The sequence below is a fragment of the Cololabis saira genome, chromosome 8 (assembly GCF_033807715.1).
Source record: "Cololabis saira isolate AMF1-May2022 chromosome 8, fColSai1.1, whole genome shotgun sequence".
NCBI classification, from domain to species: domain Eukaryota; kingdom Metazoa; phylum Chordata; class Actinopteri; order Beloniformes; family Belonidae; genus Cololabis; species Cololabis saira.
Window position 1 is genome coordinate 27,168,090 of NC_084594.1, and position 27,195 is coordinate 27,195,284.

Here is a 27,195-nt window from a genome sequence, read left to right on the forward strand (position 1 = left end):
TGTTTTATAACTTTGCAGACCATCTACATACAAAAAACCTCATATTTCACACTTCAAAACAGAGAAAAGTCAGGGCATAATCTAGTCCAGGGATGTCAAATGTGCGGCCCGTGGGCCGCATGCGGCCCGAGAGAAGTTTCCGACGCAAAAAAAACGAAATGTTAATTTACTTAAAAGGAAGGCATAAATAATTGCCATGAATCGCAGCATATCCAATAATATATTTCTTCTACAAATCCATCGTTATTCCACAAATAGAGCAGTTTTCGAAATTTTTTTAGTTTTCTATAATGCATATGCCGATTTTATTTCTTTGTAGACGGTCGTTTTTTTTTATTAACTGACTACTTTTATATATTTTCACAGGAAAAATATCACTGCTAAAAAAGATGATAGAAGATATTTATTCGGAGAATTTCAGTTTTGAATACGAGGATAGTGACAAAGTAAAACAGTTAAAAAAGAAGTGCCGACTTTTTCGTCACACTGGCGTATCCGCGCCAATTTATAAAAATAAATACACTTAATTGTACTGGAAAAATCTCTAAATCAAAAAGAAACACTCTCGGATGTAATACGAAAGATTGTGCTTTTAATTAAATTTCCTATAAAAAAGCGAAATATAAAAAAAACATACTTGTTTCTGTTTATCTTTGTAAAATGATATTAAAAGTATCTTACATAATTTGAAAAAAAAAACGAGAAATTTCAAGAAAAGATCCTGAAGAAATATATTTTACATAATTACAGTGTAAACAAAGTGCATATTTGCTTTCAAATTAACTAAACTGATATTGGATTAGATAACAATAGTAAAAAAAAAAAAAAAGAATTAGAGAAAAAATTTTCCGCACCCTTTTTGTTATTTTGAGCGTGCGGCCCGCGAGAAAAAAAATTGGTCAAATCTGACCCGCCAAGCAAAATGAGTTTGACACCCCTGATATAGTCTCTTTGAATGCTCCGCACCAAAGGGGCTTCATCAATCTGAGAGTGTAATCTGGATGGGCAGGTAACTTTTGTGGTCAGAGCAAAACATAAACAAGAAAGTTAAGCTAACCTTTGGTGCTGATTCCTCGGAGGTCTGTGACTTTCATCAGCATGCGGGGAAACATGTGAGGCTTGTTCGGGCGTCTGCGACGGGTGTAAATCTTCAGAGCCTCCAGCAGTGGCTCCTGCAGTTTGTCTACTTTCTCTGGCTCTTCCAAGTCCATACGGTCTGGGGGGAGCGGCGAGAGAGAGAGATGGACATACCAGAAATGTTAACAACCTGACAAACAGCTGACGGGATGAGATACAGATGCAGTCGCTTCAAAAAGAAGAGCATATCTCAGCTCTTGAGCTGTAATAGGACATGATTTAAAAAGAAAAATCAGCAGTTTGATGGTGTTGAGTTTTCAGGTGTGACCAGAGGAGGAAACATATCAACGATGATCTCAGAGAAGCAACTGTTGCTGCTCGTCAGTCTGAGAGGGGATATAAAGTCATTTCCAGGCAATCTGGAGTCCATCATTTTACAGGAAGAATGATTATGTGCAAATGGAAAACATTCATTCTTCACAGGAGTGTGTTCCTGTGAGTTCACCTCAAGGTCAGAAAGCTCAGAGAAAAAAAAAAATTATGAAGGAGATTGTTTTTCTATTATGTCCTTATACATTAAACCGTAGAACAGAAACCGGTTGTACTTTCTTTTTTCTAACAGGACTCTAACTGCCAAACACTAAGACACCTTACGGCTCATTAAACTGTGAGCATCTCCTTCCCATGGTTTGTTTCCATCCTACGTTAACGGAAAAAAAAAACACATCCGAATGAATGGGGCCATTTGGCATGGATTTTGACATAAAATTTCTTTAAACCACAGCTTCATGAAATTTGAATATGTTGAAGTCCACAGCGTGCCGAGTCGGGGAACATTTGTATGATGTCTCTACGATTACCTGTTGCCTAGCAACAAGCGTCCAAAGTCAAACGCAAATTTAAAAAAAAATTAAAGGTCAATATCGCAAAAACTGTAATAATTGGCATAATGAGGTTGTACGTTCCGTTAGTGCCGATCGGGCCGAGTGTTTGAAAGTTTGAACAACGTCTCTACGATAAAGTTCGGCCGAGCAATAAGCGTCCGAATTTTCGCCTTTTTTTTTGCTTTTTGGCATCTAGCGTTGCCACGGTAACACTTTCAACTGAGAAAAGTAATGCAGTTTCGTGACTGCAGGTCATGTGTAAAAAGGTTACCTCCGCAGATGAGACAGATCGCGCTGAGCAGCCCTGTCTCGGTGTCGTCCATCTCTAACGGCAGGAGCTGGCCGGCGAAGGCGAACACCAGGTCCGTGAGAGGGCCGAAGCCGGCGTTGTGCATCTGAGTCCTGTTGAGAGTCAGGCCGTCCGAGAATGTCATGGTGTCTTGTTCTGGCGTGTAGCGGGTGCATATCCTCAGCATCTGACGCGGCGAGACGACACGAGAGGGCAGAGAGAAATTAAAATTGCATAGTTTCCGTGGGAACGGCTTAAACATCACAAGGTGGTATTCCACTAACAAATAAAGCAGTGTGACAAAGGAGAAAGCGTTTCAGAGGTGAAGGGCAAGTTGGGGGTAAGAGCATGGAGCAAGTACCAGTATGTCCAGACATGCAGATTTGAGGAGGGTGATCTGGTCAGCGATGGTGAGCGTAGTGAAGCCTGGTAGCCGCTTGGCAAACTCCACAATCTTTATAATGCACTTAGTGGAGAGTTCACTGAACTTATCCCACAGGCCCAAGTCCAGCTGTACTCTGTGGTCAGCACTTGAATTCTGGGAGAGACAGAGAGGGACACTTTGTGTGACTGTGCAGAGTCCCTACTGTGTTTGTCCGTCCTGCAAAGCTGTGAGCTAACGCCTGAGCGGGGAGTGAAGTCTTCTGTGGGTGCTGTACAAATATGCACTAAAAAACTCACTGTATGATATTTTCCTAGTTGGCACAGAGACGGGAAGGTCTCCTGGTGGGCTTTGCTGACTTTGTTCACCAGCTCCTCCAGTTCTCCACTGAGCTCATAGTTCTCTGGCAGCACCACCTCTTCCTTCACATCCTTCTTCTTCTTGTTCCTGTCGTTCCGCACCGCTGCAGACAAAAACGAGACCTTTTATTCAACTTTTTTTCCCATCTCTTGATAGTGAGGGCTTGGATTGTAAATAAGGCACTGACCTTCTTTGGACATGCCAACCTCAAAGCACTTCTGCAGCCGGCAGTACTGGCAGCGGTTCCGGGTCACTTTGTTGATCTGGCAGTTTTTGTCCCGATGGCACGTATACACCATATTTTTCTGGATGCTGCGCCGGAAAAACCCCTACAAAAGATAAAAGGACACAACTTCAGAACAACAGAAATAATCCTCTAACCATTGATCTCTGAAAATGTTTCTTCTCCGTAGATTCTGTTAGTTCAGTCAAGTCAAAGTTATTTACAAAGCACATTTGCAACCAATTGAAAAAAGATGAATACAATTAAATTAAATTAAATGGTTATAACATTTAATGCAATAATGCTGCATAAATTACGATGTTAAAATGATAAAACTCATAAAAACTGTTGGGATAAAACACTCGACCTGACATAAAAGACAAGGACAATAGATGAGTCGTCAATAAGTCCTAACCGAGGTGGAAGAATGCTCTGTGATTTAAGTGCTGCAACTTAAAAGTTTTAATCAAATGTAAAGACAAGGTAGGAAAACACCTGGACTAACTCTACAGATGCTTGAAAAAGGAGTCCAGTCCAGCTGTTTCTCTAGTTTAGTGTCTTTGTGCAAAGATTCTTCAAAAATTGAGAAGTACAGGCTGAACTCCAAAAAGACGGCCATGCTTTTAAAGAATGCAAATAAAAGGAGGATGCACTAATCTCAAAATGAACTGAATTAATAATATATGTGGCACGATATTAAAAGATTCAGCGAATTAAGAATAATCCCGCTATAAGCAGTACAATGCAGTAACAGTCCAGATGCTAAAGTGTCCTGACTGCAACCCAGACCTGCAGTCCCCTGAAAAAATACTTTGTGTGAAATCTTATTTCAAGCAAGACTGGTAAAACTCCCGACTTTCACATGGACAGGTTTCCTCCCCTCGGTTACCAGTTAAGACGTGATGCAGCAGCGAACACGCTTACGTCCCAACTTTCATTTCTTTTTCCTGAAAATGTTTAGGTGGTGTGTAATTCAAAAAGGAGCACATCTGTTTCATAAAGACAAATTCAAATTCTCATCCTCAGGATTTTCAGTGTCACACTATCGTTTCGCTAATCTTAACTGGGTTAAGGATTTTAATGATTTGCAAAAGATTGCATTCTTTTCATTTACTATGCCAATAATAGCGTGTGTTCCAAATAATTTGGAAACAGAGATGCATGACAGTGGTTAAATATTTCCATGAAACTCTCATTTGGGAAGTATTGAAGGAACATTCCCAATTCCCTTGTAAAATTTATTGCATTTGTGGCAACAGCTTTATTTAATTTAGACCCCCATACTCATTTCCTGGTCGCATCCAGCACACTGCTCGATTGTTACACTGATGACGTGTGGTACTAGTAAATATACACTGGGGGGCAGCTCAACAACAGCAAACATCAAAGCTGCAGCTTTGGTGGAACAGGAGGTTTTCACAGGATTTTCTTTTTGAGTCCAACTCTAGCTATTCAACTTTATACACGTCCTGTGAACTCTGGGTGCACCTCTGGCTTCATTTACCTTGCAGCCCTCGCAGGAGCTCACTCCGTAGTGATAACCAGATGACTTGTCCTGGCACACAAAGCACGGCTTATATACCCGCGGAGGAGGAGGAGGGGAGGGGGAGCTGGGCACCATCTCCTCCGAACTGGTGCTCTGCGTCTCCACCGCTGCGGAAGGACAAACGAAAGAAAGGGAGAAAAGTGCATCTTAGCATAGGAGAGCATCTTGTTTACATTAATTCTTGAGCGTCTTTGAAACCATGATGAAAGCAAACGCAGCAACTGATTAAGAGAGAGTGGTCAACAAACCACCCCCAACCCCATGCGGGCCACCCCATGAAGCCAGAAGGCAACAAGCTCAAAGGCAGACATTTTTAAGAGAAAGGGAGGGGGACACAGCTGATTGACAGGGACTTAAAAGAGACACAATTAGCTGATGGCCAGATGGCCCTGCTGATAAAATGCTGATTGGCAGCTGAGATTTGATTGGCTTCACTATTTATTGGAAGGGGGAGAAAGGAGGGGGGTGAGAAACCTCTGTTGACTTCTGGACTGACACACACACACACACACACGTTCACTTTTTTATTTGGACTGCTGGCCAACCAGGCCTGCCCGTTTCCCTCAAGACCCATGTGAACAAACAGAGGTGAGATGTTTACGAGACTGACCCGTCTCCCTCAGCTCCCTCTTACTGTCTCGCTAAGAAAATGGAGCACTGTATAGCACCATATGCTGGCCAAGGGCAAAGACGTTTGACTCATGTGAAAATGCTCAAGACAAACAATGTAAAAAAAGACTAAAATAATAAATAAATAAAAAGATGTAGTGCATTTAACCTTCGTCTGTTGTTAGGGTCGCCACCGACCCGTTCTTAGGTTTTAAATTCATAAAACTACCACAAAAATGCGTTTATTGCATCAAGGCTTTTTGACTTTGTCAGGAACCTTAATTTCAACAAAATCATATCCATCATTTTTTTTCTCACTAAATTATAAAATGCTCTGGTTGAAATTGTTACCTTTTACTTTTTTTCCATTTCCTTGAAGTAAATTGGTCGAAATTTACCCATAACACCATAGATGTTACTATAGTTAATAATATTAAAATGGAAAAGTAAATGAAACAAATTTATTTATGATATGTGTTCTAATACCTCTCCGTAATAGCCAGGTAACACAACAGCCTTTTATTTATTCATATGATTCTCTTGAGGCTCATTTTACCAGTTTAAATAACTGGTAAAGTAAAATTGAAATTAAGGGCTATACTGACAAAAAAAAGGCCCAGAGTCCCATACCAAAAATATTAAAACCAATATTTTCATGGATAAGGAAGCCTAACAATGTAACCAAGAGATGAGAAACAAATTGGATGATGGATAATGGCTTTTAGTGTATTTTAGAGATAATTTAAAACACGGGTCAAAACCGACCCGTTAACATCGGAGATGGTAACAGAATGCTAACACCAGACAAAGGTTAAAGCCTTTCCTGCTTAAACTAGTGTAGAGCAGAGAGAGAGTCAGACAGTAATGTGCCCGGCCCACCTTTCAAAGTCACAACCAAATTCCACCAAACGTGCCTTTCAACTTTCACCTTCAGTAACCCCAACTTCACCTCCCTCGGCCCATTCCCACCCCCACTCCCTTGTTTCCTGGCCCTAAATTCCTCAGTGCAGGCTGGATGGGGTTTAATAGTTGCCCGGGCTCATAAGCAGCCCTATAAAGGTTGTGTCTTGGATGGGAAGGAGGCCCCCGGCCAGGGTGACGGCCTCTTTATTGGGATCCAGTCACCTTGGGCAGCTATTCACATCAACAGCTCCAGCCTTGCATCCATTCCTTGTAAAAGTAAAGAATCTGGAGGTCAAAAAAACCCCAAAGTCACAGCCCCTCCTGTCGCCTTCAATGGACGGCACAGGACTGAACCAAATGTGGCCTCCACCCCACTGCAGCAACCCAAACCTGAACCCACAGCTTGTCATTAACAAGAGTGGTAAGGTTTCAAAAACAGGGAGGCAGGGGCACAAAGGAATAATCTCATAAAAACAGAGAGGGAATAATGAAAAGGAGAAAGAAAGGGAAAGAAGGAGGTGAGACTGAGGACAGAAACTATTCAGAGGCCGAGGGGTTAAATGAAATCCTGACTATTTAACTTTGACCTTGACTGAAGAAGGCCATTGCTAATGATCAGCAGCCAGCTTTGAAATGCACAAATGTGTGCCAGTCATGTTCATTTTACGAAGACTGCTCAAACGGCACTGATCTGATTTTTCAATCATCTGAGATTCAACAGCAGTTTTTGGTATAACTAAAAACTGTTGCATTTTTAATCAAACATCCGCCTGACTTTGAACGTGTTGCGGATACATTTGAACTGCAGGACGTTAGCACGAATAAACAAAGGTGTTCATTTTGGCTGGAGAGGACGGATCTGTCATAAGTGTTCGTGTAACGTGAGCAGCTGTTTTAATGTGAACTATTTTCGCCGTCTCTGACGGAGCATTGTCTGAAACGGAAACACAAACACGCCAGCTGGGATCAACGCACATGAGCGGCCATTCATTTCTTGATGACATACATGTAGAAATTCAAACATCTCTGTTGACTTTAAGTCTCCTGTTGAGCCGTCAAAACACGAATGTCATTTTTAATTTGTTTGTAGCAAATACAGATTCTCAGGCCATCTTGCAACGCTGGGACCAGAGCGGATCAGCTGTGAGGACCCGGCATTAAACAATTCCTTCAGTTTCTCGCATTCAAATGACAAACAGCTGGTGTGGATTGTATTCGTGCTCCTCGTGTGGATTCATTTGACTTCTCTAGTGCACAGTACTTGAAGTCGAAGTTGAAGTTTGAATTTATTCACAATACCGTAATAATAGTTATAATAATACAATCGAATTACGTGGGTAGAGTGAATGAGTCCCCCAAGGAAGCTTGCATGTTCATAATAAATAAATGCACTGATAACAACTCTTGACTTTTTTATGACAGCTCGTTACATTTTGAAAAGAGTTTGAAGAGAACAGTTAAAACAATTCTCAGGGAGCATTTATTTTACACTGTTGGCTCTGTGACGCCGGCCTGCAAGCGTCCAGCTTGTCACTCGTCTGAGTTTACTGCTTTTCTTTGTCCCACCTGAAACCAAGCTGAATATCAGAGGCGAGTTTTGATGGTTAAGCTAATGTCATGCTTAATTTAGGAAGTAATCAGCACTTGAATAAAAAAGGGAAAATAGACGATGTATAATACCCTCATTAAAAAGTCTGCAAATAATACATGATCTTCTGTATATTTAATCTTGAACGCAGGTGGGGCGGGACTTTTCAGCGGGTATCATCTTTCCCTTGTAACCTTATGAATAACGACGACGTGAGCAGTAAATAGCATGGTGCAGTCAATTTTGGGCCTTCAGAAGAGGAGGGTGTGAAGAAGCTGAATGAGTGGCACTGTAACCTGATCACTGTTTTCTGTTTATATACCAACACTGGCAGTGGAGAAGTGGCCCTGGGAGAACAAGTGGAAAAAGGCTGCTATTGAAACGGAGAAGCTGCATCTGGCGCCAGCAGAGAGGCAGTGACTGACGCTGTCTGAGGAGGGCGAGTGCGGGTGAGGAGGGACGGGACTCAGAAAAAACAGACAGAGAGAGAGAGAGAGAGGGGAAGGCGGCGGAGGCGGGGGGAGAAGGAGGAGGATTTTACCTGGTGTAGAGAAAGAGGGCACAGAGCCAACAACTGTCAGCAGCTGTCATCGCCCTGAACTGAGCTCACCCTCAGAGCGGTGGCTTGAAAAAATACCTCTCTCCTCTTCACCTACAACTCACCCCTCCGTTTGTCACAACATCAATCAGCACACAAAAGTGGCAACATGACTTTCGTGAATCAGCTCAATCAGCCAGTGAGATACAACTCCCATGTGGAGCTTCACATGCAATTGAAACTATAAATCTCACCTGTCAAACGACATTTTTCACGCTCCAATATCCTCTTTTTTTTTTAAAGAGCTAAAAGTTCATCTCCTCTTAGCAAAGCTGCAGTGGAGGGATCCATCATCTCTTTTCCTACATCTACTATTCCCTGCACCGCTCAGTCCGCCCATGTTGTTTTCATATGTCCGTTTCCGTCTCCCTGATCTCCTGTTTCCTCAGTGTTTGTCATCAGACCAGCACATCCCTGTTTAGACAACAGAAACCCCTCGGAGAGCAGACACCTTCCTCATCAGCTCCGATGGCTGAGAGTCCCAGTTATTAGTCCTCAAAACCTTTTTTGACTGGATTAAGAGTAAAAATATCAGACCTTAACATTCCACCTCAGCTGCTTAACTTGGCCGTTTTAAAGCCTGCAAGAATACCGGTACTTCAGACATCAGTCAAACTGAAACTGGAGAAAAAACATCATCAAAAAAGCAACAAAAAAAAGATTAAAAAAAAAATGTTTTCCTTTTCCTCCCAGAGATGTTGACACATCTTTAATATTTAGTGAGTGTTTCTTTCACTTTCTCTGTAAGACCTTTTTATTTTTCATTTGCATGCCTGTACAAGAGTGAAGTTGTACTTTAAGGTGGACTAGAGTTTAAGTCACGGGTTCACTGCTTCTAAAAAACAAACTGGTGATGCTCAAACATGCTTACGACGAAGGTGTACTGGAATAAAAGTGTAAGACAGAGGTGTGCTTTCTGCAGCATCTCACATCCATCTTGATTTGCTGTCGAGATGAGCAATGCGGCTGACATTTCAGTGTGAAAAAGTTGATGTTTCAGCAGGACAGAGATGATCCGTCATTCTTATTCAACAAGTACATGAGAATAAATACACGGCAGACACCTCGCGCCATCCAGGTTCAGCAGCTAAACTTTTATTACACGGATGTAACAAATGTTGTGCATAGAAACGGGTAATAATACTAATATTCTGAACACATATCAGTTTGCTGTAAAAATCAGTCACAGCTCTGCTGTTGATGTTCCCCACACCTTAATTCAGTACTGTTCTATACTGAGACAGAGCAGAAGCTTCAGGTATAGCCAGTATTCGAGTTGTAAAAAAAAAATCAGGGGGGATGGTGGATTTTATCATATGGGGACAGATCATTTGTGCTGATTACAAATAATATAATATATTACAAATAATAGCACTGACCAAAACACCTGCAGAAATACTGCAGGAATGACATAGCAGCAGTTAAATGCAGCTTTCTGTAAGCTTTAAATATCCACTGGGCTTACATCAAATACATCAAAACACAACAAAAATAAACTGTTTTCTGAACTTATCAATATGATTCTGTCCTTCACAGGATAAGTAAAATGGATCAATCTTAACACGAATATTCGTCTTATTTCTAGTTAAAATGTCTCATTTACACTTAAAACAAGACTCATCACTGGAAAAAACAACAATTTGCACCTGTTTCAAGTAGATTTTCACTTAAAATAAGTAGAAAAATCTGCCAGTGGAACAAGATTTTTTTGGTTGTAATGAGAAGATAAATCTTGTCCCACTGGCAGATTTTTCTACTCATTTCAAGTGAAAATGTACTTGAAACAGGTAAAAATTGTCAAATAAGTTATTTTTCTGGTGTTATTTTTCTGGTGATGACTCTAAATGTTGAAATAGCAGTAAAACCACATTAATTGATGAAATGACATAAGGGATGGAAAGGGGGCATGGCAGTTTTACAGGGGGGATGATTTTGACCGTTTTTATTTCAGGGAGGATGCCATTCCCCCTCATCCCCCCTCAACTCGAGTACTGGGTATAGCTCTGATGCTGAGAGGAGAATTATAAACCGATTCTGCATCTCATTATCGTAGCTGCAACTGAGGAGGAAACTTTGAACAGCACTGTTACTTGACTCTTGCAGAGCACGGTTCATTTGGTTTCCTCCAAACAGCTGATGAGCAGACGAATGAACCCATCGCTGCTCTGAGCGCCTGCAGCCGTGCTGAAAGTGATACATACGTTACAAGGTCTGATTAGCCAGACCAAAGTCCCCAAATGTTATGGAAGAACAGCAGAGGGGGGGGGTCACTCAGACGTGACACTGACAGGTTCAGCTGTTGTCTCATTAATAGACAGTAGTGTATGTCTGAAAGAGTTTGTACACGGTGATCTTGAACTTGTTATGCCATTCCTCCTGAGCAACTGCAGGACCTGCAGGACCTGAAACTGGCTCAAGCTGTCCACGTCTGATTGGACTAAACCCTGGCCTGACACTGCAGGAGGTGGGAGATACAACATGAGCAAGCGCCTGTGGTACCATAAAAAAACACACTTGAACTAAACTGTGACAACAATACACTGGTTGTGTTTTGGAGCCTCATCAGTGTTCTGAGAAATACGAGCAAATGATTCGTGAATTATGCACAGAGCTGGGTAGAGTAGCCAAATATTGTACTCAAGTAAAAGTACTGTTACTTCAGAATAATATGACTCAAGTAGTGGTAAAAAGTAGTCATCCAAATAATGACTTGAGTAAAAGTAAAAAAGTACTGAGTAACTGTTGAGTAACGTCTGATTTATTTTTTAACACACCCATTCAAACAGACAAAAGTACAAAATAATCATCTCCAGGCAAATTAAATCGACAAAATAATAAGTTAATTAAAATGAATAAAAAAATAGCTTAAATTAAAATAAGCTTAAAGTAAATTCAAGTACTTTAATAAATAATAAAATAACAGAATAAAGAAATAAATTAAGCACAAATTGCACAAAATTTCAAGCCTTTGTACTTTTCTTTTTTAACCAGGCAGAACTACAACAAGCCCATGAACTCATAGAAACTCTGTGTGTGTTTGAGTCTGTGTAAATGTAATCACTCAGTGATGTCATGAGATTGACACGTATGTGGATAAAAGGGATAAAAGAAAAGTAACAAGCTCAATGTAGCCTAATGTAGCGGAGTAAGAGTAACAGTTTCTTCTTCACAAATCTACCCAAGTAAAAGTAAAAAGTATAGTGATTCAAAACTACTCCTAAAAGTACAAAATTTCCCCAAACGTACTCAAGTAAATGTAACGGAGTAAATGTAACTCGTTACTACCCACCTCTGATTATGCAGCTGCTTTAAGGACGCTTAACAGCAACTTTGAAGGAGAAAAAAAAAGCATTTTGGATTTGTTTTCCTTCTTCAACCCTCCAAAGATTAATATGGATGACAAATTTAGCTTCTGCCTAACTTCTCAACCCACAAAATGTTCAGCAGTGTGCTGTGGAATGTGCACACACATGCAAATATTCATGTGTGTGGGCCGCTGCATGGGTCCACGGGTCAGACACACACTGTGTGAAGGTTTTCCATGTGACTTGGAGCACAGCAACGTTGACAAACATGGCGAGCTGATGGTGGGGGAACACTGGGATAAATGTCATGTCCAACAGCCATATAACAAAAAAAAAAAAGCCTTGACTAAAGGGTGATGTTAACCTCGTTAAAATAATTCTGGGACATGATCTATAACTGTTATTTTGAAATCGACGTGTCTTAGTCGAATTATTTTCTTGTGAGCAGATAATAGGTGGGGGATGAGTTTTAACCTCAAATATGCTGAGCAAGTAATTACCACGACAGCAGGGAAGAGATGGGGCAGATCTGAGAGACCGTCCCTTTCATCAGCTGTTTTAAGTTCAATACCAGCGGCCCCCCCTCCCCTTCCTCCCTCCGCTAGGATCGACCCTCACTAATAACCCTCTTCCCCCCTCTGTCCTCTCCTGCCTTCCTGCCCTGGCGGGAGGAGGAGTCCTTCCTGTCATTGGCAGCGCCTTTTAAAGGAAAGGCTGTGAAAACCAGGCTACTGTCCAGGAGATGGCTCCATAAAAGACAGCAGCAAACACTTAAAGAGGAGGCAGGGACACAAAAACACACTAGCAGCAGGGCACAAAGGCACACACACACACACACGCGCACGCACACACACACACACATGCACACACACACACACACACACACACACACACACACACACACACACACACACACACACACACACACACACACACACACACACACACACACACACACACACACACACAGACTCCCCTACAAAAACAGAAAGCCTGCACAAATTCTGCAAACAGCTGTAGAGTATGATTAGTAGATGGCCGGTACATCTGTGGGTCAAAGGATGACAATTCACAAAAATAATCGACAACGTTAAACTGTTAGATAAAGTTAAAGACATAGAAAAATCCGTTGTGCTTCTTTTTTTTTGGTTCATGATCAAAGAGTTTTTCTGCAGAGTGTGGGGGAAGCTACATTTACGTGACAGGAGGTTGTTAAATTTAGGTTTGTCCCTCCTTTCTTTCTCTTTCTTTCTTGCACACCAATAATAACCCATATAAATATATGCATTTCCTTACTGATACCCAATCTCCTGGCTTTCAGCACACACGCACATGTGGTGTCAGAAGTGTTAATGTGAATGTGTTAGTAAAGGAGTGTCCCGACCTCCATGTGCTGTTATCTTTGGTACTTTGTTGTCAGAAAGGAAACATGTAGATGAGGGATTGATTGTGCCACAGTGTTTTGCATGTCTGTGTGGATATTTAAAACTCGCAAAAGAACAAAGTGTGAAAGTTTATGTGGTAAACAGAGAACTGGAAGCTGAGATGTCACAATCGGGGACGAGTTGAAACATGACTCGCTGAACCTCACAAGACGCTGGTTTGAAAGCAGTTTCACACAAGAACAATCATTTATCATCAGCATGGGATTGCAACAGGAAAAATACACTGTTTATTCATTTTACTAGATTAAGATTAACAAAAACCATTAAACACACTGTTTAACTGTTGATTTAATGCCATAGTGAAATTTTAAACAGATTATTCAGCAGGTGTGAGAGTGGTTTCTATGTAAACTGTTGTCTGTAGAAAGGATGGAGAAACCTGGAGTCCAGATGATAATGAATGCAAATTATTTAACTATGAGAGTATGTTGTTGCCTTTTTTAAATTATAATTTGTCGTTCGTTCACAAGTGAGTGGAAACACAAGCAAACAGAGAATAATAATCGTAATAATAATAATACGTTTTAGTATTATCATTAATTATTATTATTATTATTATTATTAGTATTATTAGTATTATTATTATTATTATTATTATAGGCCCTGTGATGGATTGGCGTCCAAGGTGTAACCCCTGCCTTTTGCCTGCAATGAGCTGGGATATTCTCCAACAGACCCCCGTGACCCTGTACAGGATTAAGACAGTTTAAAAAAAAGGATGGAATAATAATAAAAATTAACGCAGCTCCTCTGAATGTTTTTAATGATGTTTGCTTTTGCAGGAAAATCATTTAGATCACCATGTGTAGAGGAGTACATACAGTAATAGACTGAGCAACTCACACACACACACACACACACACACACACACACACACACACACACACACACACACACACACACACACACACACACACACACACACACACACACACACACACACACACACACACACACACACACACACACACACACTGACCATGACATTCCAGTTCAGAGCGCTGTTTCTTCAGCATGTCATAACTCAGTGACACACATCGCTGTACTGTATTAAAGACATGTGACACACTTCTGCAAGCTCAGCCTAAACAATATGAGCCCTTCTGGTCCTAGAAGTACAACAGTCACTAAAAGCCCCTTAATCCCACAGATAAAGCTCACATCTTTTGTCTTTATCGGCGACAGCCTGTAAGTGCATCGCTTCATTGTATTACAGTTAGTTGGCTCCTCCTGTGTGATGATATGAGGCTCTATTGTTTGAGCGGCTTTGAAGAACCACTCTTAAAGTGAAGAGGGTGCCAGGATAAAAAGGAGATTATCACTGAATGAAGAGGAGAGGAGTGTTTTCCCCTCGAGGCCTAAAACACCTTGAAACCCAAATTCCAGCTTCATCCTGCCATTCTTCTCCTAGCCTTCCTCTCTTTTAGCAGTCCATACTCCTACTCAACACCTCAATCTTGTAATTGACCCTTTCTTATTCGAATCGCTCCATTAAAAGCTCTTGGTTACACAACACATGGCGTGTAAGCCGATCCATGTGTGAGAAAAGAATAAACACTTGTTTTTTCTTTTCTAGGAGGAACTCATACTGCATTGGAAGAGAGAGGGAAGAGGAGCTTTACAGACTCTGGCCTGTCCTCGCTCCCCTCAATACCTCCTGACACTGAAACAAAGGACGGCAAAGAGGTGCTGAACTGCCTCACAAAAAAAAAAAAAATGCAGGAAAAGATGACCCCTCCTGCTCCACACACACACACACACACACACACACAAACACACACACACACTAGAGACAGCGTGTGTCAGAAAGACGCAGAGGATAAAGCGCTCAGGAATTTGGAGGTACAATGTCCAACAAAACATGTTCACTTTCTAATGAAGCCCAGAGATAAACCAGCAGTTCACCGGGTTACTTACAACGAGCAGAAATGTTTTTAAATTATTTTAAAAAAATGTCAGAATAGCTCATTTAGCGACGACTTCATAATGAAGGTTTTTTTTTGTCTATACTGAACTGAGGGCACAATTGTTTTCACACTCGAAGAAATTAACAAAAGCATCATAATTAGATTTAATTTTAATTTTTACGAATTTAAAATTTTTGCTTAATCATGATTTCTTGAATTATACCATTATGGGAGGAGATGGTCAGAAAATAAAAATGAAAAAAATATAAAAATGCTTTATATTTGTAAATGAGCAGCCAACCAGCAATATCTTTTCTGCCAATTAAACGGTATAAAAAATGTAAAAGAAGAGAGAAAAATATCTGTTTTTTATTCAAAGAACAACCCCGAACCACTAAATAGTTATTTTATGCTATAAAGCTGAAAGATTTATTTGCTCAATTGAATACATCAATCAAGTCATTAAGTGGTTCAGTTTAAAAGATGAAGCAGCTTGGCCCCATGTAAAGGAAAGTTTTGTTCAAAACTTTCTTTTAAAGTTTTTAAAAATGCTCCTTTTTTCCCCCCCATGTGCCATCCAATAGAAGTAAACTTTTATTCAGGACCTTAAACTTCCCTAAAAATCCCAGCCTGTCACTCACTGGGAACCTTAATAATCTTCCATTTGATTTGGAAAACAGCTCATATAAAGTACTGATTTGTTGTGTTTCTGACTTTTACAAACTTCATAATCTTCACAGTCAAACAAAGAAACTAAGCCAAATTTCATATAAGTCATGATTGATGAACATTTGTGGACATTTGTCTTTCAGGTTGGCATCTGGCAAAGCTCCACGGCGAGTTGAAACAGGCCCTGCTGTGGTGTTTGTCATCCTGACGGCTTATCCATCATCATTAGTGAGCACCGTGGGCTTGACAGTGTTTAATACGCTGGTATCTAAATAATTACTGAAGATAAATAGACTAAATGTGCTCAGGAGGGACACCCGAAAATCACTGGAGGAAAGTGGATAGGATGTATTTTATTTCAGCTTGGTAACTCATACAAATACACCTCCTTAAGTCCGTTTCTACAGTCGCTGTTTGAGTTTCCAAGTCCGACAGACAAGCATAACAGTGTGAAAATGGTCTGCATGATATTCACAAAAGGCCTGCTTATTATTTTAACAGATATAGTGAGTTTTCCTCACTTATCTGGGCAGTGTTTGTCTGTGTGACTGTTTCTGTGTGCTGATTAGATTTTTTTTTCTCCTTACAGTCTATCTTAATACCTGATGCAATCTGCCGTTGGTTCTCAGAAGCTATCAGAAGAATGTCTCGCTTGTGTAGCTGGGATGCAGGGAGTGTTTGCATGTCACATGATTACTCACTTTATCTTGTTACACCTGGTTTCTCATTCCTTTTTTACTTTTCTGAACCATGAAATCAAGCGAGTTTCATGAAACTTTTCTTCTCTAAAAGAAAAATTAGTAACTGCTTACGTGGTGAAATGATTACCCTAATGTCATATCTCCATTTATCTTTCGTAAACGCTCTGCGTCCAACTGTGTTTGAGTGTGTTGGCCAGCATGTGATTTCAAGGCCCATTTGCCCAAAGCCCATCAGTGTTGTTTCTGTTTAGACCTTTGCCGTTTTCTGTTTTCTGGACAAATCACTGGGATAGGTTCCTGCATTGTTTAAAAGAGCTGTCAATCATGTGAAGTCATTCATAAGGAAAACAAACGCCACGATGTAAAAATACACTCCCGCACTCACTCACTCACTCACACTCACAAAGCACACTGAGCACATAAACAAACAAACTGCGGGGTGAGAATGGGAACATATAATCGAAAGGAATCTGACTCTTCCTGTGGAGAGAGCTCCATGATAACAAAACCAGGACTCTGATAACAACGCACACACACTGACTTGCTGGTTCACAGACTGACGGACGGGCCAGAGTACTCACACTGAACGCTGCTCGCTCCTGCCCAGGCGAAAGGGTCCAGCCCGGAGAAGTACTGGGTGGCTTTGCCCAGCATGCACGAGCCTTGCCTGGACACGTCGAAGAGGGGCCGAGGGGCCAGCCCGAGAGCCTCCATGCAGTCGAACATGTTCCCCTCAAACTACAGCAACAAGGCTATGTCTGTTGTTCTGCAGCTGAGCTGAGAGAAAGCCTCTGATAACAGCTTCTTGTGAAGTAACTTAATGCCCTGTTTGGATCCAGGTGTTCCCTGTCTGTCTGTCTGTCTGTCTGGCTGGCTGTGTGGTACCCAGCCACTGCCTCCTGGTGACCTAACCTGTTTCCAACTCCTCTATTATGGACAAAATCCTCTCTTAGTGGCTTTTTTTTGTGTATCTCCCCTCCTCTGCTTATCTTTCCTCTTCTATCCAAATTTCTCTCAGATCACTTGCTTGCCTGCCTGTGTTGCACTGCCTGCTGTAACTGATCTCAGCTCCCCTCTTGCTGGCTCTGTGGGCCTCTCACACTCCACTACACTCCACTCACGGCCAACTCTCTGCCCGCTCTCCCTGCACTGCATGCAGGGGGGTGGGGTCCAGGGACAAGAAAGGGGAGGGAGGTACAGCTGAGATGAGGTGTGTCTCTTGTGTTTTGATTGGCCCAATACCTAACATGCTCTCCCTCCTTCTTTTGCTCCAAGTTTTCAAACTCACCTCTTCAAACTTAATGTTCAGAAAAGGAAAACAAAGACTCTTTGGCTCCTGTTTTCTCTCATTTTTTTTCGGTATTAACTTTGTTTTTGTTTCAGTGCAACAGTGTCTCTCACAAACAATACAGCTGGACTACCTTGAGGACAGAGTCAATACTTTTTCAGTCTTTAGAGTCTGCACTAAATGAGCTCTTCCTTTTCAGAATAAAATTACTGAGTCACATGAAAAGGACAGATGTCATTTTCACATACATTAGCCCCTTTAAAATAATACAATAATAATTTAAACCTCTAAGCTGGGTGTTAATTGTATTTAATTTGAAAATAATAAAAAATCCACCCAATAATCACTGATAACTAGAAGCTGAAAAGATCAATATTCAAATGATAAACTGTATTGTGTGGGCAAGATTTCAAATGCACCTACACTTGGAATATTCCAGCATGATCAAGAGGAGCTGCATGTAAGACCACAAGTATCTCCGAGTGATATCCAGCCAGAACTCAAGAGTCTGGAAAATGTGAACCGAGGATATGAATGGTCTTGAATATGAGTGAGACTTTAAGCTCGTAAGTTGAAGTTCGCAAATGGTTCCAGAGTTTGTAAACATAAATCAACCTGTGTCACCCCGCGAATAAATCTGCAAGACACAAACCTGTTCTTGGAGAAAGGATTTGTATTTGCAAGAAAAAAGAGAAAGAGAAATTTGCAAATTCTGAAGTGACACAAAGATAAGAAAATTGAGCATGTGCTCACAGACACAAAACTGAGAACTGCATAAAAAATATCAGTAGGCGCTTACATACTGTTGTTGTGACATTTCTGTAAAAGCAGGCCACCAATTTTACTCCATTGGCCTTTGCATACCCACCCAAGGAAGAGAAGAAAAGCCTGCTGCAAATATGTGTCCTTACATAAACGAACTGGAACCGAAGCGTGACTCGACTAGTGTGGTGTGTGGGACACGAGACAGAGGGGGTTGATCATGTACATTGCGCTTATATTAATAATAATTTAAAAACTATAGTGGAGGAACGTAATCGTGCGTGGGCGAGAAAGTGACGGTGTGTGTGGCTGCGGTGCGTTGGTAATCGAGAAGTTGACCGGGAAGGTTTGAGCAATGTAGCTAGACAAATTCAGCTGCATGTACAGCATCAGTGCAGTAAATCAATACGCTGCAGCTCCTCCAGCTGGAAGTGTCCGGGTCTTCCTCACCAGCTGGAAGTGTCCGGGTCTTCCCCACCAGCTGGAAGTGTCCGGGTCTTCCCCACCAGCTGGAAGTGTCCGGGTCTTCCTCACCAGATGGAAGTGCCCGGTAGGAATGGGCGATATTTTACCATTCACGATAAACCGTCAAAAAAATTCCCCACGGTAAGAATTTGTCATCTCTCAGTAAAAACGATAAATTCCTGTTGATGACGTTTTTGTGTAAAGCTGATTTATAGTTCTGTGTTAAATCCACACACAACGTACGTGAAGGAAGGAAGGAAGGAGGGAAGGAAGGAGGGAAGGAGGGAAGGAAGGAAGGAAGGAAGGAAGGAAGGAAGGAAGGAAGGAAGGAAGGAAGGAAGGAAGGAAGGAAGGAAGGAAGGAAGGAAGGAAGGAAGGAAATGAGCCTGAAAGAAAGAAAGAAAGAAAGAAAGAAAGAAAGAAAGAAAGAAAGAAAGAAAGAAAGAAAGAAAGAAAGAAAGAAAGAAAGAAAGAAAGAAAGAAAGAAAGAAAGAAAGAAAGAAAGAAAGAAAGAAAGATAAATTCCCATTGATGACGTTTTTGTGTAACAAACATGGCTGATCTGAGAGCGAAATAGATTTATAGTTACAAAGGTGGAGTTGAATTGGTATTTTTTTTATCGTCATTTTAATCGTTATCGGGATGAATGCTAGAAATTATCGTGATACATTTTTTAGTCCATACCGCCCATCCCTAGTGCCCGGGTCTTCCTCACCAGCTGCTGTTTCATTTGTGAGCAGGTTTTAACTAACCAGCGCTGATCACCCCTGCAGCGAAGTGCAGCTCTGCTTATGACGATGGTCGGCACATGTACAACATGATCAGAAAGTTGTTAAATTCTCACACTTCTCACCAAGTTACGGAGTTGGGGGATGGCCCTTACATACACGACCGGCCTCTCCTTTTTCACGCCTTTTGGTCTAACTCGGGAGGCAGAAAAAAGAGGTGATCAGATTTTATGCCTTTTCGGAAAGTAGCTCCTACTTACAGGCACCGAGATCGTCAAAAGGGGGAGATGTTCTGCAAAGAAATGCCAGTATGTAAGTGGCTACTCTGTGAGAAATTAGAGGAAAAAATCCAGAGGTGTTGAACTTTTGAAAGAGTGTGCATATTACAAAACTGGGAGAAAACAAACATCTGAGGACATGAGGACAGAGACAGAAATGTCTGACTGAAATAATGACAAGGTTTGGGGACTTGCTTTGCGGAGGGAGAGAGCTGGGAACTAGCTGGAATTAATTAGCTGGAAATGAAAACTGTGTACTTTATATGCAGCATGTATGATTTATGGATCTTACAAATAAAGCCTTAAAGAAAACAAAGAACTGGCGACTTGTCCAGGATGTGCTTTTTGCCCAAAGAGAGCTGCGATAGGCTCCAGCAGACCCCCGTGACCTTGAAGAGGAATAAGCAGGCATAAATGATTGATGGATGGAGAAAACAAAGAAAGTAAAATAAAAGGAACATAACACAAGAAAAACACAAGACTGGAGCTCTTTTAAGTCATACAGTTACTTCTTGATAGAAGAAATAATGTCTTGAAAAAAAAAACAGTCCCACCCTAACTGGAACGCTGACGAGTCGTTCACATGTTTTGATTTGCTCTTAAGCAATCAATCCATCCATCCCTATTGCACAACTTTCCTTACATCCTTTTAACCTTCTCTTCCTCTCTTTCCACTTGGTCTCTGTGTGCATATATGTCTGACCGAATTCTTTCAGCTCGGTTCAAATGGATTCAGTTATTCTCCCCGGTGCTTATTGGATACTTCAGTCACACTGAAGTGCAACTCTGCTGCAGGCAACCGCACCGGCCCCGAGTCTGGATAGTTTGTATACGAGACGAACTTACCCTCCCTCTTCTCTTCCTCCCTTTCCTTCCCTCGTTCAAGAGAGATGAACTCTGGAAGAAACCCCCACTGGGGCCCTAACACCTTCCCTTCACACACACACACACACACACACACACACACACACACACACACACACACACACACACACACACACACACACACACACACACACACACACACACACACAGACTTGTCCTGCCTGTGGCTTTATACCCTGCATAGTCCTTTTGTAAGTTACAACTCTCTGTTTGCTTTGTTTTTCTCCTGGTTTTTTGTTGACATTCTTCTCCACACTTTCAGTTTATTATTTTTTTGTATAATTTTTCTTAGATATTAACGTTTTTAGTATCATTATTATTAATGTAAATGTTTTAAGCAGCCTCTCAATTATATTGTCAACGTGTGTAGAGCTTTTACCTGTTTTTTTTAACACACACACACACACACACACACACACACACACACACACACACACACACACACACACACACACACAAACATATACACACAATGACGCTCTGCAGGGAGCAGGACTCCACAATATCAGCCCGCTGAGCTCTCTCCACACCTTGAGACAATTAGCGTCCCTGCCTCGCAGCACCCTGCCCCCTGTTGCTGCTTTGAGGAAAGGAGCCCACAAATGCATGAAGGGGGGGATTCAAAGAAAGAGAGAAAAAAGAAATAGCTATATCACTTTCCTTCACTTTTTAGCAAAACACACGCTCACTCCCACTCTTTTAGCCAAGCAAATTACAGTTCTTTGAAACTTAAAACACGGGACTCAGCAGTTGGCCTCGTCCCTTTTTCTCCGTCTTTCACGAGCACAACTTGCAAGAGGAGCGAGTCACATTTCAGCTATTCACACTCAGGTTCTCCTGCTATTCATTCTGTCATCACGCCTGACACAAACACATAGGACCCAACAATGGCTTCTCTTTCTCCATCTGTTTCTGCAGCAGGCTCGGGCCGCAGTTATTTACTCAAAGTCTTGCTGTGGCCGTTGGTAAACACACCGATATAGTCACAAACGCCGGGCAAGGAGAGCACGACTGCTGTTTGTGATATTTACGGGTGTAGGAATGTGCAGCCTAAAGAGTGGCAAATGTGGACCCGTTGGTGTTTGTGCGTCCACACACGGACAATTATGTGTGTGCTTAAACAGAGTGCCTGTGATGACAGACAGAAAGAAAAACACACAAGCTGCGCTCCGTGCCTTTAGGTTCAAGTTACTATCACACACACACACACACACACACACACACACACACACACACACACACACACACACACTGAGACACACATTCAAAACATTACAAAGAACAAGATGTTACTAGCACAGAAATTACGAAAGGACGTTGTGTTCACTGCTGAAAAACACACTTCTTTCCCAAGTGAAGGATCTTCCTTTTTCAAGACTATAGCTGTCATGATAAACACTAAACATAACTGCCTCTAGTGAATTAAAATAGAAGAAAAGAAGGAAAATAAAACATTGGAAAATATTCCCATTTCTGTGACTGTATCCGGTTTTTGTATCAGTTCCAAGAAACTCTTGGCAGAACTGCTTCAGCCAGGGAGACCATGCATCAGCAGGGTGCTTCAAACGTGCATGTCCACTAGCAGGGAGGTTTGGGGTTTCATCTTCATTTGGAAACAAAGTCCAGACTTGTCATCAGACTGATAAGAACCTGTTCAATTGATTTCCTAATCCGGTTTAAAGCTTCTGGTTATTGGTTTATTATTTTGCAGTTACTTGTTTGTCTCCTCCTAGAACGTCATTGACTTTATTGTGAGGACTGTAACGGGGGAAAACTGCATGTTTAGGGCGTCTAGACTGACTGGACTAGAAATCTGAGCATCAGGATAAAATTATTTGCTAAACCACAGTGTTGACTTATAGAGTACATAACGGTCTTATGAGTCTGACACGCCATAAAAGAGAACAATAAAAATGAAAAATAAAGACAGACTGTAACAATAAACATTCAACTCTTCAATTAAATGCTAAACATTTCATTGTGTTAGCAAAGTTAGCCTGCAGAATGTCAGTCCAGACAGAAAGCAGAAAATGTCAGCTGATCAGAGGGGGGGAAAAATCATGCATATGCGCACGTTTTGACGGAGAGCTCAGCAGATATCTTTAAATCATGTGTGTGTCTGACATCATTGGAGACTCTGTAAACGTGTCCTGGTGTAAAGTGTTGAAATCAGCCTGCAGGTATAAGGCAGTTGGGGACTTCAGTTCAGCATACGCTGGGTTGTATAACCTGAAGCAGAATTCAATGCACCTGTGACTGAGTTTTGTACCTTCAACAGTGACACAGACCTGTTCAAACAGACCTGAGCATTAAAGAAGGCACGTTGTTGCCTTTCACCTTCATTTACCTTCAAGATGCAGTACAAAAACACCCGTTTCAGACAGGTCTTCACGTCTCTGTTCACAGCAGCCACATTTAGGAGGCGCTGCCAGTCATATTCACCACTCTCTACTTTTCAAATTGGTGTTAAAGCCTGAATTGCACTTTTTAAGATACTAACTGATGTAGTCTAGCGACCAGATGGAAATCAATGACATGGAAAAGAACCTCAAACAAGGTCTTTACAAAACAAAGACAAAGCAATGCCAGTCAGATATTTGGAGAAACTGCCGAACCGAAAAGGTCTGGGCTTGAAGCATAAAGCTTATCTTGCCCACCTTTTAACAGATTCGATTATACAAAAAGAACAAATGAAGTATCATAAGTCTACACAAAATAATAGTAATAATAATAATAATAACAATAATGATGATAATAATAGTAATAATAATAATAAAAGCTTAAATAACTGTAATAATGGTAATAGTAATAATAATGATAATGATAGCTCTGAAAACAGAAAGTCAAAAGATGCTAAGGAAAACGAAAAAAACAATTTAAGTTGTCATTTTATCTCATGCATTTGTGCATTCTTCTTTGTTTGCTTATTGTGCTTCTATATATGTGTCCATTACCTTTTGCTTTGAATAATATAACTGCCCAAAAACTGACAGGGTTGCGTTATACTGGGGTTTTGCTTCAGACACACAAATAAATGCATTCAAGCTCATGAAAAACGATTTTCTTCATCACATGTCCCCTTTAGAGGATCAAAGATGTTTGTGGGACAGCTAACCGGCAAGTCACCAACAGTCACTGTGAATGAATTTCTTTGTGGAGATGAGGGAATCTTAGCAATGGTAATCAGTCAGTCAGAGTAGTGCTGCACCAATCAGCATATATATACCGTCCACAGACACCCTGCTGGGAGTTTGAGAAAGAAAAGTAAGGCACCTAAATTACTCTCCGATCAAACAGAAGCAAACTCCTCTGATCTGATAACATTATGACTCCACCGTTGAGGCATAATTTCCAAAGGCATGTATGGCAGAAACCAAACACTGAATACCAAGCATCAGTAACACCATCCTTACAGTCAAACTTTGTTACTTGTCTACAGGCATGCTGTTAAGTGAAATGTCCGGTCAGACCAGTCAGGGTAGGCGCTAAATCTTCCTGCTTGGTTTACACAAATGCAAACAGATGACAGCTCTGCCGAGCCACATACAATTTCATTTATAATACTTTCTTTGGTCAAAGATTTCTATATGTGGGCACACAATCAGTCCAAACATCAGTACCTTGCAGGAATCTGGCACTATAAGTCTGGAAATGATCTCTCATCAAGCAAATCGCGCATGTTGGTATTTTTTTGTCTTTTTGTCTTGTGTGCTTGTTTCTAAATAGGTAACTGTCAGATTTACAGGCTTGCGTCTGCAAAGTTTTGGGCCAAACACAATTGGCTGTAGAGGGACCCCGGAAACCCGGGGTATGATCCAAATGTTAAAATAATGTCACGCGGAAAAATCCATCTTCAGGAAAAACCCGATCAAGAGGTTCAGCATGCTTCCAAGTACACCACATACGAGGTTTCAGAAACACTCCTGGAGTGACAAGATTAAGAAACTGGACCTGAAGCCAGTAATTCAGCTCCACAGAGACCCGAAAGTCTCTTTGCACTGATACTCTTTGTCCAACATAGTTGAGTTGTTTCGTTTCTGCCAAGAAAAATGAGAGAAATGTCCAAAGGACAGGTGTTCCAAGAGTGCAGGATTATTCCCAAAAACATTTGAGGAGTTCACTCCAACTATCACAGAAAATATGAAGTGAAAGGTTTAAAGAATTATTCAAGTACGACATTTCTAAATACCACCTTCATTTCATCAGGTACTTTTTCTCTTTTCAACAGGGATTCTGAATGCATTGCATTGGGTTTTAAGGCAGCCAACAAACAAGTTACGGTAAAAACCACATGGAAAATACTTGACTTTAAAGTATGGAAACACTATCTCAGTGTTTTTAAGGAATATTTGTGTTTTGATTAAATTAAAAACCAGTTTTAGATTTCAGGTCTCTTCAACACTTACAGCATGCTGAAATGATACCCTGTCAGATTTAGGATTAGTGGCTCTGTAATGTCTGACTGATATTACAGACAAGGAAGAGAAGAAATAAAATGAAAAGAAAATATGAGAAAAAAATCTCTTTTAAAAAGAAAACACTGTTTGAACACAGAAGGCTTTTCTCCCTTCTTAAAAGCCGTATATTCACAATTTCAGGCCCAATGTGACTGTAAAGCACAACTCTTTAAGCGAGTCTCATTAGCGTCCATCAGTGTGTTAACGTGAAGAGCAACAGCGCCCCCTGTGACACAAAACACAAACTGCAAGATAAAACAAGTAACTCAGTCATCTGCCAAACTTCCACTCTTTGTGAAGCAAATTCCTGGTTCCAAAATAAGTAAAGCTCTGACCCACCTCCATGCAAGACAGAAAATTACAAACAGGTTGTGTTATGATCGCTGTTTTTTCCAGTCCTTATTATCTGCCATCTGATTGTTTTTTTTCTTTCGAAAAACCTCTTTTCTTCTCTTCTCTGTTCATTATTTTCAGACTAATCATAATCTAATATGAGCCTGTTTTAAACAAAACAAATAGCTGGTCAGCGTACAGACATTTTGCACACTATTTCATCATGTGAGGTTGGGTGTAAGACTAGGATTTTGTCCCTCCAGACTGTACTTAGATCTGCATATGAATGCACTCGTAACTGAAGTGTTGTTGAGTTGTATGTGATGTGAAAACAACAACAACAACAGATCCATGAAGTGCACCAACTCGAAAATCCCCCTTTGTTTTTTTAAACATCTCCATGTATTTTGCAAAGCATCGATCAGTTTTGTTACTCACACAATGCAGCCATTTCCTTGGGCAGATCTGCTCCATACCGGCTGAAAAGGTGGCTGCTGGCCAGCAGGTCAAAGGGGGAGTGGCTCCTCATGGAGTTGAAGGTGAACGGGTACATGGCGCGAGGGAAGCCCGTCATGTGACGCACTTGATGCTCTCTGTTTGTTGCCATCGTGAAAAGTGCAGCTGGTTATTCAAGGGCTTTCCTCTGTAAATCGCTTTTTGGTTTTCTCTTCCCTCCTCTTTTGTCAGCAGCCTGCGGAGAGTTGGAAATGGGGTAGTGCCATCCAGCCCCGCTCAGCTCCTGGCTCTTCTCCTGATGGGCCGCGCAGAGGTGAGAGGGCTGCAGACGAGCATAAGAGACCTGGAGGGGGACCGGGAAATGTGTCCAGAATCTGTAAAAGACAAAACAAAACAAAAAAACACACAATGAGAAGATGGAGGAGTTAAATCGTGGAATGTGGTCGTTACCTTGAAGGGCGCTTGTGACACTACAGTTCATGACAATTATATACAGGACTGTCTCAGAAAATTAGAATATTGTGATTTTCTGTAATGCAATTACAAAAACAAAAATGTCATACATTCTGGATTCATTACAAATCAGCTGAAATATTGCAAGCCTTTTATTATTTTAACATTGCTGATCATGGCTTACAGTTTAAGAAAACTCAAATATCCTATCTCAAAAAATTAAAATATTCTGGGAATCTTAATCTTAAACTGTAAGCCATGATCAGCAATATTAAAATAATAAAAGGCTTGCAATATTTCAGTTGATTTGTAATGAATCCAGAATGTATGACATTTTTTTTTTTTAGATTGCATAACAGAAAATAAAGAACTTTATCACAATATTCAAATTTTTTCTGAGACAGTCCTGTATATATATTTTTTAAATACTAGAAATATCTGTGAAAGAAAAATAAAGAAGCTGAAGAGCAGAAAGCATTGTTGTAACAACTGACAGACTAAAATTAAGGGGGGGGGGGGTACAGCTCCATCCTCCTGGTTTTTGTGTGTTTTCCAAGTAACGCAATATTTTCAGGCAATGCCATATGATTTCAATCAGCAGTAG

The 27,195-nt window shown here is 41.0% G+C and overlaps 1 protein-coding gene across 2 annotated transcripts in view; it reads right to left on the bottom strand.

Annotated features, from left to right (window-relative positions):
• Positions 1-26,507, bottom strand: part of LOC133448721 (retinoic acid receptor gamma-A-like) — a 29,209-nt gene extending 2,702 nt beyond the window's left edge. The window contains exons 1-7 of one of the 2 annotated variants that reach the window (XM_061727526.1): positions 26,121-26,507; positions 4,720-4,868; positions 3,180-3,321; positions 2,932-3,095; positions 2,612-2,788; positions 2,233-2,437; positions 1,058-1,216 (exon numbers count right to left, since the gene is read on the bottom strand). In XM_061727526.1, the coding sequence (XP_061583510.1) occupies positions 1,058-1,216; positions 2,233-2,437; positions 2,612-2,788; positions 2,932-3,095; positions 3,180-3,321; positions 4,720-4,868; positions 26,121-26,289 (1,165 nt within the window). In that variant the 5' untranslated portion in view covers positions 26,290-26,507. Of the gene's footprint in view, positions 1-1,057; positions 1,217-2,232; positions 2,438-2,611; positions 2,789-2,931; positions 3,096-3,179; positions 3,322-4,719; positions 4,869-17,067; positions 17,616-26,120 lie in introns of those variants that run through there. The other variant, XM_061727527.1, reaches the window with a different exon arrangement.
• Between the last annotated feature and the right edge of the window lie 688 nt (positions 26,508-27,195).